The following is a 19,561-nucleotide window of genomic DNA, read 5'->3' as shown; positions in this document are numbered from 1 at the left end:
CCTGTCTGTTAGAATAGGAGCAGAAGCTAAGTGTGCTCTGGGTGGGGCATGCGCCACACCGCCGTCGCGGGGTCTGCCCGTGGCTCGCTGTCCCGCTCGGAGCCAGTCTGCCGCTCAGCGTCGTCTTACCCGGCTCTGGAACCACAGTCAGGTTGTTGAAACACCAGAGAACAGAACAGCTTTGGTTGCTGGTTGCGGTTTAGTGGGAGCTCAGAGGGCCGCGTGGCCGTTGTCCCGGCTGACGTGGCCAGTGGTGTGGGAAGGGTGCCGTGGGAGCGCCGGCCGGGCCTGCTGCCGGGCCCTCTGCGGTGCTCTGCGCTCCGTGAACCTGTGTTGTATCCGTCGTGCTCCTCCCCTGCGGGTTGCTGTTTCTGAAAAGCGTGTGGTGAACCGCTCACCGTGCCCGAGGGGCGGTGGGTCCCTGAAAGTGAGCGTGAACCACTGGGAGCACTGCGGGGTGGCCGGTGGTGTTCTCAGGGAGCTGTCTTAGCGTGTATGATGGAGCCCCCTGGGAAGGCTTCCCCTGCCTCTCCCCATTTCCCTTACGAACAAGGGGGTTTCCTTGGTGGCTTTCGACTCAAATGCTTCATGGCTGCTCGAGATTGGTGGTGAGGTTTGACCTTGTGTGGAAATGGAGCGACAGCAGTCACGGCTGCTTTGTGCTCGCCGCGTGCCTGCCACCGCGTGCCGTGCGGAGCACTTCGTCAGCTCTACTTTCGTCTGCCAGGCAGCCCTTTGCCGTAGGATCTTTCTTGTCCCCGTTTTGCCATAAGAAGGCCCGAGGGGCCGCGTACCTGGGCGAGATCCCGCAGCCTGCGGCCGGAGGAGCTGTGGTCTGCACCCCAACTGCGTGCGGGGCCTCTCGTGTGGGCCCACGTCACGGCTGCACGCGCCTGGTGGAGGAGGGTGCTGCCGCCTGGGCAGCCGAGCCTCCCCGGGCCACTGCTTCCCTCGGAGCTTTGTGCAGGCCAGCCTCCGGGTTTGGAACACTTGGTCTCTCTGAGCCGCCTGCTGAGGTTTCGCGTGGATTCCGCGACCCGCCCTTGTCGATGAAAGGATCAGCTCCTTACAGACCCCACGGAAACCTGTCCCTTGTGCCCTGGCTAGGGGCTGACGGACCTTCCCTGTGAGGGCTCCAAACGGCAGGCGGGAGAACACGTCAGGCCTGTGGGCTGCGCGGTTTGTGCTGCAGCCTCTTTCCCCCGCCGTGGACGCTGAGTGGCCCCCGAGCACGCACGTGAGGGCCGTGGCCGGACCTCCAGCGCCTTCTCTCCACACGGTGCGGCCGGCGGCGGCAGGACGCTGGAGGCCCGCGCCTGCTTGGGTGCGGTGTTGCGGTCTGTGTCTTCCCGGGTTCCAGCTTGTAAATGTGGCGCGTTGGCAGCCGTCGGCGCTCGGCCCTCTTAGGCTGTGCCGGCGCCTTGCCCGCCCTGCTCCCGGCGCCCCCACGGAATTCCCGCATGAACTGGGCTTTGTCTTCGGTCCGGGAGGAGGGCCCTCTGGTTGCACACGCTTTGACGTACGGAGAGGGTGTCTCACCCGACGGCCTACCTGCCATGACAGGGGCACAGGGGATTTGTATTTGCTTTCCAGAAAAAGGGTGCAAGGCGACCACTGGGTGGTTTTTAGTTTAGAAGAATCTTATACAATTAATCCTAAAAAAAGACCGTTAAACGGGAGAAGGTGCTAGAAAAGGTAAAAACCAAAAGAAGCTCCCGTGGGATAGCCAGCGCGTGAAAGCCCATCTGTGACGTGCTGTGTGTGTGTGCGCGCACACGCGTGGGGCTCGTTCGCACTGCCGCAGGAGGGGCTCCGGCGCGCTCGCTGATGTGGGCGCGCGAGCAGGGCTCAAGTCTCCTCTTCACTTCCGCCCTGTTTTCTGCCCGCCAGGCGGTGGCGTCCACAAGACCACCCGTGGACCCCGCCCAGCCTTGTCAGCGGCCCCCAGCAGCTGCCTCTTCTACCTCGTCCCTCGCTCCCGCCAGCGGCTCTGGCCCATCGCCAGCACGGGCCTCCACAGGGAACAGACCCTCCTCAGCAGCCAGCAAGTCACTGTCTCCAGTCACCTCCCGGTCCCCAGGGGCAGCCGTGTCAGCACCCCCGAAACCGCAGAGCCCAGCTCAGAACGCCGCCCCGCCCCAGGACAGCTCTCAGGATAAGCTGGCAGAACAGATAGCACTGGTAAGTGCGCTTGAAACCATCTCAAGAAGGTTGTGAAATGTGTTCCAATTTGTGAAGCGCATTTGATTTTAATTTCTAAGGACGCGGTAGTTTGAAACTGAGCACTCAGTAGTGAGGACGGTCGAACATAGTTTGTGGTCGCTTAGAAACCAAGGTTACAAGCAGGTTGTCTTTTTTTGCATTTTTAAAAAAACTTTTTTTAACGTTTATTTCTGGGAGAGACAGAGTGTGAGCAAGGGGGTTGGGGGGTGGGGGGAGGGCAGAAAGAGAGGAAGACACAGAATCCGAAGCAGGCTCCGGGCTCCGAGCTGTCAGCACAGAGCCTGACGCGGGGCTCGAACCCACGAACCGTGAGATCGTGACCTGAGCCGAAGTCAGACGCCCAACCGACGGAGCCGCCCAGGCGCCCCTCGCGGAGGTCGGCTCGGGAGAGAAGGTCCGTTCTGTGCCGACATCACAGCCTGTGCTCGCTGTGGGCTGCGGGTGAGGGTCAGGAGGGCTGCCCAGGCCGGCGTGGCCGTGGCCCCCCACCTAGTTAGCACTTGCCGTTTGTGGGGTGACTAAGCGGTGGTGTTGTTAGACTTCGTCAGGGGAATCTAACCCGTCAGAGTTGGCAGGATGCCGCCGCCCCGGTGCTGCCGGCTGTCCTCTGTCAACCCTGTGGCCCTGTGTGGCCAGTCTTAGGCGATCCGTTCCTCCCCTCCCCAGTGGTTTTGGAGCAAGGGCCAGACGTGTGTCGTGTCCCTTGTAAGCGCTCTGACGCGAGCATTGGCCTGTGCCTTGTGTCCTTGATTCTGGGACAGGGCGGGAGCCTTCGACCCTCGTGTCCAGTCTTGTCTTTCTTGCTGAGGCTTCGTGGACGCGGGGTCAGAATTAGCGGAGTTCACTTCTGATCACGTGCCGGACGCCCCCTCCCCTGCGCTCCCGGCAGGAGAACCAGATCCATCAGCGCATCGCAGATTTGAGGAAAGAAGGCCTGTGGTCCCTCCGGCGACTGCCCAAACTGCAGGAGGCCCCGCGCCCCAAGTCGCACTGGGACTACCTGCTGGAGGAGATGCAGTGGATGGCCACGGACTTCGCCCAGGAGAGGAGGTGGAAGATGGCCGCGGCCAGGAAGGTGGGCGAGGCCCGGTGGCCGCGTGGCCCGGCTCGAGTACGCCGCTGTGCGTGGTGGCGTCTGGACCAGGTCTCGGAGGGGGCCGGCTCCTTCGCGTGAGGAGCGTTTTGCTGTTGTCTGGAGAGCAACTGCCCTGTGGCTTCTTCCCGAGGGGCCGTCTTGGGAGTCCCGGTTGGATGGCCAGGGGCCAACGCGGTCTCCCGTGGCTCTGGGATTCGTGGAACGGGATGTAGGTTCCCTTTGTGGCCGGTCTGTCCTGGCACTTGGAGCGAGGATGCCCGGGGTGAGGCGGGGTGGGCGCCAAGCAGGCTCAGGGTCGGGAGTGGGCAGAGGCTGGTGAGTTGGTGGGCAGCTTGGGTCCCGGCCCTGCCTGGTCTTGTGGTCTGGTGTCCCCCCCACCCCGGTTCTGGCGGAGGGCGGGTCTCCTCCTCACCAGTTCCAGAGCAGGCACCCCGTCCTGGGGCGCTGCCAGTAGAAGGCAGTGCCGGTACTGGGAGTGTGGACAGGGACCAGAAATGTTAGGTCTCCGCATACGAGGCAGCTGTGTTCTTGCTCATGCGTAAGTGGCACCGGGCCCTGCTCTCACGGTGCCGCATCACCATCTGTCCCTCAGGGCCAAGCTGTTCCCTTCTTCCCGCGCCCTCAGGCCTGGGGGGCGGTCCTGTGTGCCCTGCTGTTCACCTCCGTCCCCTCTGCTGTCCCCACGTAGGTTTGGTAGAGAGAACCCGAGAGCTTTGGAAACAGTGGGATGTGAGCATAAAAGGTCTTGAGTCCCATTAATGGAATTTCAGAGAAACCTGACTGCTCCTTGGGCACATCTCACAGAGGAGGGTGGGCCTGAGCGTGTGGGCACCAGGTGGATGGGGCAGGTGGCAAGCCACCGAACCCTGCGCTGTGGCTACGTGCTGCCCCTCTCACACGGCCTCGTGCCGAGGGTGTGATCAGACCAGGATGTCGCCCCGAGGAGTCTGTGTGTGGGTGGCCATCTGCAGTGTCCAGCTGGCCCCCAGCTGGGGGTCCCACAGCCGGGCGTGCTCCGGCTCGTAGTGTGTCTGTTTCAGGTTCCTTATCGGCACCTTTACTTTTTTTAACGTTTGTTCATTTTGAGAGAGAGAGAGACAGGGTGCAGGCGAGAGTGCGCCCGCGTGTGAGTGAGCCCACACGGCAAGCAGGAGGGGGAGAGGGAGAATCCCAAGCAGGCTTCACGCTGTCAGCACAGAGCCTGACGTGGGGCTCGATCCCACAAACTGTGAGATTGTGACCTGGGCTGGAATCCAGAGTTGGGTGCCCAACCCACTGAGCCACCCAGGTGCCCCTCTCAGCACCTTTTTCGAGGACTGCTGGGATGATGTAAGAGCATTTGTTCTAGAAAGCAGTTTGGGATTTAAAGCAAAAGCCTCGAAAAATATGAATCCCCTCCCCCCAGCATGTTTCGTGCCTTGCAATTAAATACATCTTGCTGGGGCGCCTGGGTGGCTCAGTCGGTTAAGCATCCGACTCTTAATTGGGGCTCAGGTCATGATCTCAAGGTTTGTGGGATCGAGCCCCACGTTGGACTCTGTGCTGATAACTTTCTCCCCTCTCTCAAATGACTAAACGTTTAAAATAAATAAGTGTATGTTGCTGCACTCGTGCAGCAGAAGGGATGCTTTTGTTACAAACGTTACTCCACGTTTGGTGGGAAGGTGTGAATCGCACGTCAGATGACGAAAGAAGGCTGTAACACGATTTGGCGTTCTTTCTGGAGACAAATAAGCGTGGTTAGCAAACGGCACTTTGTGGACAGTCAAGTGGGGTGTCGGTGGGGTTTTTGCTGGCGCCGCGTGTCCCCCGTGCCCTCAGATCAGACAGAATGTGTGAGCTCCCAGCTGAGAAGTTCCTGCGCTGTGCGGACGCGCCTCCTGGGGCGTGACTCCAGGCTCTTGACCTTTCATTTGCTAGCTCGTCAGGACTGTGCTGCGCCATCATGAGGAGAAGCAGCTTCGTGAGGAAAGGGGACGGAAGGAGGAGCAGAACCGATTGAGACGAATTGCTGCCTCGACTGCCAGGGAAATAGAGTGCTTTTGGTCAAATATTGAACAGGTGAATCCTGAAATTTAAACAAAATTTAAGTTAAACCTAACAGCACCGACTGTGCCTTCCGAGCACATCTGACCGAGTGGCCCAGAGACCCAGGCGGGGAGAGCCCGCAGTGTGGTTGGCCGTGAGCGTGAGCGCACGGGCCCTCGTCTGCCGCCTTGGGTGCCGTGTGCTTTGCGGGGCTCCGAGGGGCTCTGCGGCGCTGCCGGTGCGTCCGTTAGCGTGGGCGCTGTCCCGGGAGACGGCTCTGCCTCGCTTCCCGTCGCGGGCAGCGGGGCTCTCGCCACCCGGTGGGACGCGGGCAGCGGGCGGCTGCAGAGCGCCCGCAGCGCTGCGCCGAGAGCTCTGTCGTCAAGTGCCTCGGGGGGAGGTTGGGACGGCCGTGCTGTCAGACGCCGTGGCAGGACCTCCAGAAGCCCCCTCAGTGCCGTCTGTGTCCCACTCTTTGTGTCTAGGTCGTGGAGGTGAAACTGCGAGTGGAATTGGAGGAGAGAAGGAAGAAGGCCTTAAATTTGCAGAAGGTTCCCAGGAGAGGTAGGACTCTCTTTAAAAGTCTTCACCGTTCCCGGCGCTGCGCTGGGACCCCGCCGGCCCGCTGCTGGCCGACGTGGCGGCACCCAGGGCGCTTGCGCGTTGGTTTGAGCATCTGCTCGGCCCGACACTACACGTCTGCCTGCGTGGCCGCTCCGCAGCTTAGCTCAGTGCTCTGAGGCACCCCCGGGCTGGTCCGCTTTTGGGGTGCTCTCAGGATTGAGGGTCTGAGCCAGTCACCTGGGGCCAGGCCCGGACACTGGGCTGAGTTCTCCAAGGCACTCGCCCCCGGTGGGGCCCCGCTGTGGCTGCTGGGGGGGTCTCCGCAGCGCTCAGAAGCGGCTGCCCCGTCATCGGGCACTGGCTGAAGCGGCTGCCCTGGGCGGCGGGGTGGCACGGGCGGTGTGACGGCCCTCCTCCTGTTGATGAGGAAGTCGAGGCAGAGTGGTGGCCTCTGCTCAGTCCTATGGCCGTTAAGATTGTAGAAATCACAGAAGACAGGCTTTGCCACCTAGCCTCCCTGTCCCTCTCCAGATCAGAGACGTCCGGAGAGCGGCCAGCGCACTTTGTAGGTACAGGGGTGCGGGCTGGTTCCCAGAAGAAAGGAGCGGAACTCACTCCTGCTGTCTTTCTCCCGTGGGGAGGTGGCAACAGGGTGCAGCCTGCACAGGCAGCGTCAGTGAAAGCGAATCATGTTCCCTGTCTCTAGGAAAAGAGTCGAGACCTAAGGGGCTTGATGTTTTGCCAGAAGCTTTCCTGGTAAGTTGAGGAGGGCTGCTGTACGGGGTAAGCGTGTGGAAGCCGTGTGCGTGAGACGTGGTGCCTGGGGTTCCTCCTCTTGTCTGGAGAAACGTGGATGCCTCCGTAGTGTGCCCTTCTGTTCAGAGTCGGTTCACTTTGGGGAAGATAAATGGTTCTTCTCCTTGGTAGGCTCCCATGGGGTGTTGATCTGGGGACGTGGGTGGGACTGTGGGGTTAGTGTCACCTACCTGCTGCCCAGCGCCTTTCCTGTGCCCAGACTGCTTGTCCTGGGCTCACCAGGGCCTTCCCGGGAGCACGCGAAATGGACGTTTCTGCTTCGGTGTCCTATTCTTTGTGGATTTGATTCTGTATTTCAGGAGTCAGCGCTGTCTGGAAGGAAAAGAAAAGCTAGCACATCCCTAACCGATGACGAAGGTCTGTTCCCCGGTACTGTCTTCGCCGTCTGTGTGACGAGCCCTCAAACTGCAGGCCAGGGGCATCCTCAGTGTAGTCAGGGTGCCCGGTGGCCCAGTGACTTGTGTCACGGGACCAGGCACCTTGGAGGGTGGGGGAGGGGACGGTGGAGGAGGCAGAGCGCAGGACCTTTTGTGGATAGTTCGTTTGCGCGGAGGAGCCAGCTGGGAAGGGCGGAAGCTGGTGGAGAGAAAGCGTCGGCTAGTGACAAGGCCGCAGGGGGGCTCGTGTGCGGATGGCGGGTGGGCCCGCAGCCACCCAGAGCCTGCCTCTGTTGGGGGTGAGTTGCGGGGTTCACGGAACAGCAGGCTGGGCAGTGGCTGACTGTCGTCTGAAACGGGCGATGACAAACTCAGAGCGAACCCGAGCAGCAGGCTGGTGGGTTCTGCGGCGGGGTCAGCCGACGGACGAAAAGTGTGACGTCGCTCCGTGTGCCGCTGGGGAGGTCTGTCGTGTAATGAACCGGGCTGTGTTTCGCAGCCCGAGGAGGGAGGTGAAGTGCGGTCACTGGGTTCCTGCTCACTGAGGAAGCCTGCGCTCACTCGCCTACCTCGAGGGGTGGAAAGGCCCAGCTCTCTGCTGGCTGGGCGAGACGGTGGCGGAGCTGGTAGTGTCTCGTGAGCAGGTGGGAAGACGCGGGGAGGTCTGTTTCCCTGACACCTGGTGGGGGCCGTTTCAGTGGAGGACGAGGAGGAGACCATAGAAGAGGAAGAAGCCAACGAGGGGGCCGTGGACCACCAGGCAGAGCTGTCCAATTTGGCCAAAGAAGGTAGGCCGTGAGCGTGGTGCTGGGGGCGCTCAGGCCGCCGGAAAATGCACGGGAGTGCGTGTGAAATCGTGTGAGACTAGCGACCCGCCGGGAAGCACGCTGTGTGCCGGCGTGGTGGTCCCGCCGGGCAGCCTCGGCCCCGCTCGCCCCTGCCGTCTGCACACGCCGCCCGGCTCGCTTGCGGGACCGTGTGTAAATGGCATCGCGCGCCGGGCCTGTCGCTTCTTCGCCCGGCTCCTCTGTTCCCGGGCCTGTCCGGTGCTCGTGTGCTGCTTACGCCTCACGGGCTCTCCCTGCCGAGCCACGGCCCCGGGCGCGAACATGTCACTGACTCCCTGCTGCGTGCTGCCAGGCGTTCCGCTTGTCCCCCGTTCTGCCTCCGCGCGCTGCGGGAGCGCCCCCGTGGCCCGTGCCCACGCACGGGAGGCGGGTTGGCCGGTGCGCACCACGGTCCGCCGTGCGAGGCCGGCCGGGCTTGGGCTGCGGGCTCCTTCCAAGCCCCTCATGTCAGGGCGCCGGACGCTGTCCCCCCGGGGTACTTCTGCCGAGCCGGCGGGCTCCTCTTTTCCGTTTTGGTTTTGGGCTTCCTTTCTCTGTCATCTCGTGGGTGGTGTTTGTTTACGGCACACGCGTGTCCTTCGTGGTTACTGTGCTGTGGGCACCTCCTGGCGCGTGTGTCTTCATTCTCCTCACGGGACCTTCTGAAGAACAGGCATTCTAAATCTTGGCGCACTTGAATTTATCTGCTTTCAAAAACCCTGTGTTAGCCTCAGGATCACAAGGATATCTCCCTGTTTGTCTACAAGGTTCTAATTTTAGTTACGTGTTGATGTCTTTGAACCGTCAAGAATAGCGTCTGTCTGTTGTGTGAAGACTGCGATTTTTTTTTTTTTAATCCCAAAACAGATCACAGCTGTCCTGGCGCCCTTTGCCAAGCGGGTCCTTGCCAGCTGGTTGTCCCAGTCTGCTCAGCCCACTCCCCTGCCCCGGCCCTGTGCTCCCCCTGAGAACCAGCTCCCCTGCCCCCCCCCCCCCGCCCCGTACCCCCCACGCAAACTGGCCCCCGTCGCCCCCCGGCTCCGTGCCCACCCTGAGAGCCACCTGGCTCCCTCCCCGCATCCTTCTCAGGGCAGCCTCGGCTGTGTCCGGCTGATTTAGGGTACACCTCTGATTGGCTCATCAGGCTTCAGGGGAACACTGGTTGGGAATTTTGACACGAGCGGAGTTGAGCCGGCGGGTGATGGCGGAGAAGTGCACCCTTACCAAGTCGAGCGTCCCTAACCTCTGATCGCGGCACGTCCCCGATCACGCAGGTCTCGGTCAGGAGCTGCCAGGCACGTTTTACGATCGTGTGTTTTTGTTGGATTTATTTCTAGGCGTCTTAACCTGTTTTGAAGTTGCAGCGAGGAATGCGTTTGTGGGCGTTGGGGGAGCCACGGCCGCGTGACGGGATGCGACGTGCAGCGGCTCCGCCCGGCTCACAATCGCTCCGTGGCGCGTACCCTTCCCCGCCGCGGTGCGACCACTCTTCCCGGGGAGTCTCGGCCCCGCCTTTTCTCCTCCTGCAGTGGCACACGGAGTCGGGGGGGGGGGGGGGGGGCTGGTGCCGGGCGCCCTGGCTCACTCGCGGTCCTAAGTGGCAGCGGCTCGCGCCACCGCGCAGACAGGCGCTCTGGCTCTTCTCGCGTCTCCCCGGTTCCCTCCCCGCATCCTTGCTGCCGTGGCTTTCTGAGCTCGGTGTCACCTATAGCTCGGAGTCCGTGTTGGTGCTGCACCGTGGCGCCTCTGCCAGCGTGGGTGGGTCACGGGACCTGGCAGGGGTGGGGGGTGGGGTCCTTCAGGGCGAGCTCTTTGTGCAGAAGGTATCACCGCTGTTGTACCCGCTATTCAAAACGGTTTTTGCTCTATTTTTGTTTGACTTTTATTTGATGTTTCATATTTTTACATATCGCCGGTTATTTTCTATCAGTTGTGTTTTTATAGTTACGCTTACTAGTGTATAGGTTCTAGCGTGTATTATTTTAGAAATTTAAAAATGTTTTTATGAATAAAAGTTGAGTTTCTTAGTCTCATCTCAAAGATTCTCATTTTTATAAAGAAAAGCGTCTTAGAGCTCAGGTCAGTAACGGGCAACAGTTACTCTTTGGAAAACATCAATGTGTCTTTAGAAAGTATGTATTTTGTCCAAGGAGTGAAAGCCAAGAAGCGGAGAACCTGTGAAGAAGGCCCTTTCCCCTTTGCCGCGGAAGCTAACCCCTCTTCTCTCCACAATCCTTTCCAGCCGAATTGCCCTTAATCGATTTGATGAAGTTGTATGAAGGAGCTTTTCTGCCCAGTTTCCAGTGGCCGCAGCCGAAGCCTGACAGTGAGGAGGCGAGTGAAGAAGAAGGTCTGTGTTCAACCTTTAAAAAACTGAAAAACCGAGCCTTAAAGCAAAGGCCAAAACACGTGGGGGTTTGAGTTGCCTTCGTTTTCTTTTACTCTGATGGAAGAAAAAGTTGCAGGTGTGTTTGACGTATAATTTTCTGTTGATGTGGTTTTGTTAAACTTTATGCTGTATTTAGCTTATTTATCTTGAGAGAGAGAGAGAGCGCGCGAGTGCGTGCAGGCTGGGGAGGAGCAGAGAGAGAGGGAGAGAGAATCCCTAGCAGGCTCTGCACTGTCAGCATAGAGCCCTACACGGGGCTCGATCCCACCAACTGTGAGATCGTGACCTATGCAGAAATCCAGAGTCAGCCGCTTAACTGACTGAGCCACCCAAGCCCCACTGTTTTTATTTATTAACTTGGTAAAATTTCAGAATACCCGATCGAGTTGTGAACAGCGTAGAAATATTTTTCTCAGATTTGTAAAAGTCATTATTTTATAGGCTTAGAATTCATCACATATATTCAGGCTACGCTAGTTTTGACTTTTTTTCAGTTTTATTAGACATTCCGAACAAACACACAGGCTGCACCAAAAAAAAGCCTACTTCGTCTTACTTTCATTCTACTTGTTCTGATCCACAGATACGGATTCCTATGAGCAGAGAGGCTAGGGGCGGGCAGGACCAGAGGGAGGGCTGGTGGCCTCCTTGCTTGCTGAGTTTCCCTTTCTTGGTGGTGGGGGTAATCACTAAGCCCTTAGATACCCGTAAATCTGGTGACGCCAGCTCCTAGTCGCTACAGAGACCTTCATTCTCCGTTTTCACGCAACAGCTTTCCAGAGTGGTTCTACAGCTGGTAGCGTCCTAGGAATTTCTACCCACGTATTTGGTCGGTGTTGTCAGGTAGTAGAACGGATCGAAGACAAAACACCTACTGCATTTGAAGTATTTGGATTCTGTCAGCTCGTTCCCTTTTTATTCTTTCCATCCTAAAACTCTCGCAGCGGCTACAGACCCGTTTTTCTGTTCACAGATGTGGAAGACTGCCCGGCTGAGAGCCGGAGGGACGTGGTTCTCATCGACTCGCTGTTCATCATGGACCAGTTTAAGGCTGCAGAGAGAATGACTATCGGGAACCCTCACACAAAGGACATCGCGGAGGTGACCGCTGTGGCCGAAGCTGTCCTGCCCAAGGGCAGTGCCCGGGTCAGCCCCACGGTGAGGCACCGAGCTGCCCCCCGGGGGGGCAGTGTCTTGGTGAGGCCGAGAAAAGGCTCGCGACTTCCCTGTAACTGTTCCAGATGCAGAGGTTGGCTGTCAGGCAGAGCGAACGCTGCTCTTGCTTCCCTAGGTCTCCTCTGTGGTCCTCCTGTAGGCCCACCGAACGACTGATTTGACTTCACTGCGGGGAAAAGTGTCTAACGGGTAGTTTGAAGAGTATTTGGCCCGTGTGTTGCTGCAGGTGAAGTTGAACGCCCCATCTCTGTTGTATGGAGCGCTCAGAGATTACCAGAAGATCGGCCTGGACTGGCTGGCCAAGCTCTACCGGAAGAGCCTCAATGGTATATTGGCAGACGAAGCCGGGCTTGGTAAAACTGTGCAGATCATTGCTTTTTTTGCCCACCTGGCTTGCAACGAAGGTAAGATTTTGTTGTTTTGAGGACCGCGTATTCGCTAAGACCGACGGTGGGCGGTGCGTCGGGCTGGAGGGTGGGGAGTGTGGCCTGTCTTCCCCTGCTCCACTGCCCTGCGCTCCGGTCCAGGACCCAAGAGACCAGGGCTCAGAAATACGCGTCGTCTGAACAAGCAGAAAACTCATTTGCGGTCCGCGCTAGATTGAGCAACTCACTGTAACTCAAAATCTGACACGGTGACGACCCACTGGACCGTGTGACCCCGGTGTCCCCCGCCAGTCGGGACCCGTGCCTTCTCTGGGCTGCGGTGCCTGCACCCCTGCCTCCCGACTGGGCCTGCTGCCTGGCAGTGCCTCTGCTCCCCTGCCTGAGTTCCTCAGGGAGCGGCTCGCGGGCCCGGTGAGTGTTTGGGGGCTGGACCACAGCGGAGACCCCGGCCGCTTCCTCGCACCTCACTCTTTGGACTCACACGTCACCAGTCAGGCCCCGCGGCCTCTGTAGCGGCACGTTCAGGGGCCGGCCCCCACTCACTGCTCTCCACCCGGCCTGTGGGTCAGGAGCTTTCTTGTCCCCAGCTCTGTGCCTTTGAGGGGGCTGTAGAAGGGCACGTGCCTGGTGTCTTTAACATAGGACGGGGGTTTACATACAAGTGAGTCTGGGACAAACAGCGTGGTGGTTACGGGCACTAACCACCCCCCATGCAGACAAAAACCCGTGTGTAACTTTGACTTCCCTAAAACTTCACTGAGGATATAGTTAACCGTTGATCGGGGGCTGAACCTAGGGCACGAACAGATGACCAACACTTATTTTGTGCATGTGTTACGCAGCGTGTTATTAACGATAAAGTGAGCTAGAGGAAAGAAAATGTCAAGGACGTCATCAGGAAGAGGAAACAAAGTATCGTGTGTTGAGAAAGATCCGTGTGTGAGTACGTGAACCTGTGTGGTTCACGCTCAGTTCACACTCGTGTTGTTCCCGGGTCGGCTGTAGTGTTTCTCTTGGAAAGGAAATGTTCTGATTTCAGACTAAACAGGGCTCCTGGATAGCGGAGCAGACACGTTCTCTTCCTCTTCACGGACCTTCGGAAGCCAGGAGGAGGCTCATTAAATTAGGGAGGTGGCGTTCTGCCGTGGGGCACATGGAGACCTGGGGGGATGCGGGTGTGGACAGGGCTTGTTCCCTCCACTCGGGGCGGTCCCCCCGCCCCGTCTGCCTGCTTGTGGTGCACTCCCCTCACCACCGCTAGTACGCGCCTCTTCTTTGCCCTGTGTTTGGAAAGATTGATCCAGCTCAGTCAGGTTTTAAATACAAACGGATCGACGTCAGGGCTCCTTCCTTTCTCGCATTAATCGGTTCTGGATTTTGCCCCAGCTCCAGAGTCTCCAGCTCTCAGGTTCTGTTAGCCCGCTTCCCCCCTCAGCACGCCACCTGGCCTCGCTCTCTGGGCGTTGAGGTGAAAGGGGTGTTGGTTACCGTGTTTGTGATAGTAAGAAATTGGAAGCAGACAGCGCTTCCAAAAACAGGCTTTTGTTCCATCGGCTGAATGAACGAACGAACGGATCGGTCAGTCCTTTGCGCGCTCGGCGTTCGCGTGGCGCCTTTGCTGCTGCGGGCGCTGGGCTGTGCGGGAAGGGCAGCAGTGAGCAGAGCGGGAGGCCCGCCCTGGGCGCCTGCAGAAAACCAGAAGCGCAACTGTATTCTGAATGCGGGTCTCTTAAAAACTCTTGGTTCTCGCGGTGGGGGAAGGGCACCCGGGGTTGATGTGCGTCTCCTCCTGGAGCGCGCCTGGCGCAAAGCTTTTATCCACTTCCGTGATTTTTTCGCGAAGCGGTCGTTTCCATTCTCGTTCACCTTCCTCTTGGGCGGATCTTCTCAGAACCGGAGGGGACGCTGTGCACGGGGCGAGCACTGGTTGCAGACATGCGCGCCGCGTGCCGTTTTCTCGAGTCTTCTGTTTCCGCTTTCTGATCTGGTTTATGTTTCGTTTGTAGCACGGAAGTTGGCGTTTGTCACGTACATGTTATTCTAATACTTGAAAACGTTATTCGGAGGACCGAGTGGAAGCGGAGGGTTTGGGGCGGTCCGGCAGCCGTGCCGGGTCTGCACGCGCCTCTCGTGTCCTGAGCAGGGTCCCCGTACAGGAGAGCTCTGCCCCACGCCCGCAGCGCGCTCACTCTACCCGGTCCTCCTTCGGCAGCTCCCTGTCAAGTCTCTCCAGTCCAGGGGCACTGGCTGAGCAGGGGGGCGGGGAGGGGGGGGGGAACGCCTGTGCATCATGCCCGGGCACTTTGTGCGCGTGCCTGCCGTGCTTCCATGCTCGGCACGGCGCCGGGTGCCTGCTTTCTGTTACAAAAAAAGGGTGAGGCTTTCTGTTACAGACGAAGGTTCTGTCTCTCCTCTCTCACGTAGGCAATTGGGGCCCTCATCTCGTGGTCGTGAGGGGCTGTAGCATCCTCAAGTGGGAGCTCGAGCTGAAGCGCTGGTGTCCCGGGCTCAAAACCCTCTTGTACGTGGGCAGCCACCGAGAGCTGAGAGCAAAGAGACAGGTAGGTGGGTGGATGCGTGGAGTACGTCGCACAGGAGGGTCTCCGTCTGTGCGGAAGGCAGATTTTGGGGTGTCAGGCGAGCCTTCTGGCGGTTCCTGATTTGGAGCCCCCTAAACGCACAGATGCCCCGTGAGGAAAGCCCCCGGGCGAACGGGCACCCTCGTGCCCAGAATCGGGGGCCGTCCCTTCCCTGCTGCCTGCACGCCCCTGAGCAGCGTAAGCCCAGCGAGAGCTTGTGCCGCGCACGCCCTGATGCGCGTGTGGTAAACGCTCGCCGGGCTCTGCCAGCACGCGGGCCAGCTGCCGGGACACCTGCCCTGTGCCATCTGGCACCGGATCCCGAGTGAAAGTGTACTAGACGGCACTGTCTTTCACTGAAGCTGACACACTGCCTCGTTGTCAGACTGTGACGTTGAGTAGTAGTTACTGGAAGAGTGAGTATCCTGGGATGTATTCGCGTACCGTCGCTGGTCGTTAGCTCGTTTTTGAAAAGCCTGTGACGCAGTCAGTTGTGGTGCGGACGTCCCGTGACGTTTTCCGTGCGGTGTCCCCACGGATGATGGAACAGCTGGTTTCCCTCCATGGTTCTTCCCTCCATGGTTCCCTCCATGGTCCCGTCTTCCGGGACCGGTTGTTAACGCCTCAGAGCAGCTTCTCGGGTTGTGTCTGCAGTATGTTCGCTCCCAGAGGAAGAGCCCGGGAGGACCTGTGCTGTGTGCCGTGTGCCGTAGCAGCCGGTGGTCCGGAGGAGCGGCGTGGCGGGATGGGGCGGCGGCACGGGAGGCGCCGCGTGGGCCGTCTTCCCGCAGGGGAGGCGTGCTCGCGGCCGGGTTCTTGTGCCGCAGGAGTGGACGGAGCCCAACAGCTTCAACGTGTGCGTCGCGCCCTACAAGCACTTCTTCAGGGGCTACGCGTCCTTCACGCGGGTGCGGTGGAGGTGCCTGGTCATCGACGAGATGCAGCGCGTCAAGGGCATGACTGAGAGGCACTGGGAGGCCGTGTTCACCCTGAAGAGGTGGGACCCGCCCCCGCTCCCGCCCCAGGGTTCTGGTTGCCGTGCCGGTGACGCGAAGCAGGCCGGCGGGTGCGGTCGGCCGCACGGGGGTTCCCTTCGCCCTGATGGGCGTGTGGGGCCGCGGGTCCCGAGGCGCTCGTGTCGTCCGGTCCGTCCCCGGGGTGCGCACTTACCCAGACTCCGTGACCCCGCCGTGCCTTTCCTCTCGCGTCCTCGGAGGCGGCGAGCCCGCAGCCAGCCTGCCGGGCGAGGGCTCAGCCGTGGCCTGTGCTCGCAGCCAGCAGCGCCTGCTCCTGATGGACGCGCCGCCGCACAACACCTTCCTGGAGCTGTGGACCATGGTGCACTTCCTCATCCCCGGCGTCTCCAGGCCCTACCTGCACCCGCCGCTCAAGGCCCCGAGCGAGGAGAACCAGGACTACTACCACAAAGTGGTCATCCGCCTGCACCGGGTGGGCGCCGCGGGCCGGGATGGGGGGGGGGGGGGCGGGGGCGGCGAGGGAGACGACGGGAGGGAGATGACGCAACGTGCTCTCGTGTCTCGTCCAGGTGACCCAGCCCTTCATCCTGAGGAGGACGAAGAGGGACGTGGAGAAGCAGCTGACGAGGAAGTACGAGCATGTGCTCAAGTGCCGGCTGTCGAGCCGGCAGAAGGCCCTGTACGAGGACGTGATCCTACAGCCCGGGTGAGCGGGCCCCCGGCCGAGAGGGCGCGCGGCCTGCACCCCGTGCCCTCCCTGCTCCCCGGGCTCACGGCAGAGGCCGGCGAGGCACGCGCGCTCCGACTGGGCGGCTCGGTCTGTGACGGCCCGAGGGGACAGGTGGTGACCGGGGTGCCGCCCTGAGGCTGCACGTGCGGGTCTCAGTGGGGCTCAGGGGGCCCATCGGGGCACGGTGTCCCCGTGAGACCGTTGTGCGCGCCACGTCCTCGCCGGCAGAGTCGTCAGGATGGCGTCTGCGTGCAGTTTGTTCTCCCGGGCTGGTTCTGGAAAACCCGAGGCCGGAACGTAAGCATGCGTTCTTGCGCCCTGGGACAAGGTCTTAGTCCCTGACGGGTGGCATCGGTGATGCTGCAGGGGAGAGGAGGAGCCGCAGAGTCCTCTTGCCCCGGCCGTGCCCTGGGGACCGGCCACCTTCTTTCGCGTCCGGCAGCTCCTGTCTCGGGTGTGACTTCGGGTTACAGAGAGCGGGGTCCGTGGAGGGCGCTGTCACGCCCGCGGGGGGAGACCCGTCCTCCTCTGTGGGGCTCCCCTGGCGTTCCTTCACCGGCAGCAGACGGTGCCCTCAGGACGTCTGGGCCGTGGGCGTGCTGGGCTCACCTTGGCGGGGGTGGCGCCGGTCCTGCCTGCGGACGTGGGAGGATGGCGACTGCAGACCTGGGCTGTGGCGTGGCTCCTGCTCCTCGTAGAGCAGTGGGAAGTGACTCTTCCTCTTCGTGTCCGTGGACCTCTTTTTCCCTGAATCTGTCCAGTCACACGGGAGGCGTCGAGCACACCTGTGGCCAACCCCACTTCAGCTCCCGATGACGGACGTGCCTCGTTGCACGTTGACGCGACGGTCTGAGGTCCTCGAGCGGGCTCTGAGCTTTGCTCTGGTCACTCGGCGGCAGGCCGGGTCTCGGTTCTTGCCGTCTTCCGGTGCGCCCTCTCCTCGGCAGACCTCGTTTCCCCCTCTTTCCTGGGGGCCCTGCACACCTGCCCGTGTGAGCCTCTTCCGCTCCAGGGCTTTATTTCCGGGGTCCTGGGCCTCGCTTGTGCTTCGGCATTTTCTTCTGAGATACGTCCCTCGTACCGGCCCTCGTGTAGACAGGGGGCGCCTTACACGTTCTCCTCCCCCTCTCCAGACTCTGCTCTCCGGAGCCCGGATTGCAGACCGTGTACCTGTCCCTGTCCCTGCCCGGCCGCTTTGCTGGGGCCCGTTTCTTTGTGGCCGAGAGCGGCTCGTGTGGGGTTCTGCTGACTTCCAGCACAGCCCGCCAGCTGGCCACGTTCTCCCGCGGCCGCTTCGGCTATCCCTTGAGGGATATATCCTTGAGCGCCCGGTCTCGTGAGGGCGTCCCCAGAGCACCTTTTGTCTAGACTTCCCTGTCCTCGGACGCAGTAGCCTATCACCCCGATGCCCATCTGGAAGTCTGGCATCCTCCCTGCCACTCCTTGTCCCTCTGTCTTGTCGCCTCTGCTCCCGGGTCTCTGAGGACCAGCCCGCCCTCCATTCTGTCTCCATGGCTCCTTCCCACACCTCCTGGGGACACCGCGCCCTCTTCCTCACCCTGGGGGTCTCCAGCCACTGTGTTTCCCGCATGGGCCTGGCTTGGCCTGCGGTTGGCCTGTGTGTCTGCCTTCATGGCTGCAGGGCCAGGGCTGCTGTCCCACCTGGGGGGGCCCTTCCTCCCCCGGGTCGGGTGCTCTCGCCCTGGTGCCTGCCCTTGCTTTACGGCACTCGTGACTGTGGGGCGGAAACACGTCAACCGCTGCCCATTTAGAGTGTCATTCTCCCCTGGGAGGGGTGGCTGGGACAGCTGTGTGCCCATTCGACCCTCCCTCCTGGCGCTCTGCCTCCCGGCTGGTTTCAAGGGAACAGTAAGTGGCTCTGAGAGTCCTGACTGCCTAGAGGACAGTGGGATGTGAGTGTTCCGGGGGACTGCTCACCCAGACCTGGCGAGGACGCGCCGGCTGTGCTCCTGCGGTCAGCAGTGTCCACGGCGCCCACACTTAATGCCCGTGCTGGTGTTTCTCCCCGAGAGCAGGACACAGGAGGCGCTGAAGAGCGGGCACTTCGTGGACGTGCTGAGCATCCTGCTGAGGCTGCAGCGTATCTGCAACCACCCGGGGCTGGTGGAGCCGCGGCTCCCGGAGTCGTCCTACACGGCGGGGCCCCTGCGGTACCGCTCCGCCTCCCTCGTCCTCCAGGCACTCGACGGAGACTCCCGGAAGGTCTGTGTCCGCTTGACACACGCAGCAGGCGTCCTGTGCGCTGCACCGGGGCTGGGAGGTTGCTTTCGGCGCGCTCGGCCCGCGCTGGGGACTCTCCTTCCCCTGACGCACGGTCTGCGCCCTGGGTCGGCCCGGGAGGGACGAGCCCGCGGCTCGACGGCTGCAGAGGAGGGGCTCCTAGCGCCCAGGAGGGGCCGTTTGCGGGGAGCTCAGGGCACCACTATGGGTGCCCGTTGGGGATGCACGCTGGCGTCTCCTAGGCGAGCGCCCGTCACGCGCCGTCTCACGCCTCAGGTGGGTCCTGTGCCCGCATGTGTGTGTTTGCGGGAACCTGGCGTTCTCCACGTGCCCCCCACCCCACGCGCTGGCTGGGGGGCTTTGGGCTGAGTCCCCCTTGGTGGGGGGCGGGGAGGGGTGTAACCATGCCCTTCCTGTGTGCGCTGTGTGTGTGGGATCCACAGGAAGAACCTGACGCTGTGCCTGGCATCCCAAGAGCTTGGTGTAGGTCACATTTTACCGTTTTCTCTCTCTTGTTCAGTGAGCACTGAGGCCTGCTAGGGGCCAAACAGTTTTCTAATCACTGAACAGCAGTGAGCAAGACGCCAGTACCCGGTCTGCCTCCATCTTTTGTGTCTGGCTCACTTCGCCGAGCGTCCCGATTTCAGAGTTCATCCGTCTTGTGGCGCACGTCAGAATTTCCTTCCTGCTTGAGGCTGAATCGTATTCCCTCTGCAGGTGGAGCGCGGGCTGCTCACCTGGTCGTCCGTTAAGGGACACTTAGCTTACCTCCACGGTTTGCCCGCCGTGAGTCGTGTTACTGTGGATGCTCAAGGAGCAGCTTTGTGTGGACGCAGATTTTGTGTTTCTCGGGCACGCGTCTAGGTGTGCGGTTGTGGGGCCATGTGGCTCCTCCGCATTAACCTTTTGAGGAGCGGCCAGGCTGTTTGCACATCCCCCCGTGTGTTTGAGGGTGCGGGGGGCTCTCCGGCACGTGCTGTCCATTCCCCTTGTCGACGTCGCGATGGGCACGAGGCCGTGTTTCCTCGTTAGAGCACAGGTGAGGGGGTCTGCCCCCAGCTGGAGACTGAGGCCGTGCTCCCGCCTGTGCAACGCGTGTCTCCAGGGCTCCAGACCGAGCGGTGTGACACGCACCCACCTCCGCTTCCCCGG

General features: G+C 61.0%; 1 protein-coding gene across 14 annotated transcripts in view; it reads left to right on the top strand.

The window, feature by feature from the left end:
• The window catches only part of EP400 (E1A binding protein p400), a 97,399-nt gene that overhangs the window by 28,893 nt on the left and 48,945 nt on the right, over nt 1-19,561 (top strand). For all 14 annotated transcript variants that reach the window (XM_027052049.2, XM_027052047.2, XM_027052057.2 and 11 more), the window contains 15 exons: nt 1,891-2,181; nt 3,113-3,298; nt 5,240-5,380; nt 5,833-5,911; nt 6,618-6,667; nt 7,027-7,084; nt 7,803-7,892; nt 10,174-10,281; nt 11,294-11,478; nt 11,723-11,900; nt 14,307-14,443; nt 15,289-15,458; nt 15,736-15,910; nt 16,008-16,144; nt 18,205-18,391. In XM_027052049.2, coding sequence (XP_026907850.1) covers nt 1,891-2,181; nt 3,113-3,298; nt 5,240-5,380; nt 5,833-5,911; nt 6,618-6,667; nt 7,027-7,084; nt 7,803-7,892; nt 10,174-10,281; nt 11,294-11,478; nt 11,723-11,900; nt 14,307-14,443; nt 15,289-15,458; nt 15,736-15,910; nt 16,008-16,144; nt 18,205-18,391 — 2,172 coding nt within the window. The remainder of the gene's footprint in view (nt 1-1,890; nt 2,182-3,112; nt 3,299-5,239; nt 5,381-5,832; nt 5,912-6,617; nt 6,668-7,026; nt 7,085-7,802; nt 7,893-10,173; nt 10,282-11,293; nt 11,479-11,722; nt 11,901-14,306; nt 14,444-15,288; nt 15,459-15,735; nt 15,911-16,007; nt 16,145-18,204; nt 18,392-19,561) is intronic.

This window comes from Acinonyx jubatus, chromosome D3 (genome assembly GCF_027475565.1).
Source record: "Acinonyx jubatus isolate Ajub_Pintada_27869175 chromosome D3, VMU_Ajub_asm_v1.0, whole genome shotgun sequence".
NCBI classification, from domain to species: Eukaryota; Metazoa; Chordata; class Mammalia; order Carnivora; family Felidae; genus Acinonyx; species Acinonyx jubatus.
Note: the sequence above shows the minus strand (reverse complement) of the source record. Positions and strands in the feature narration are given on the sequence as shown.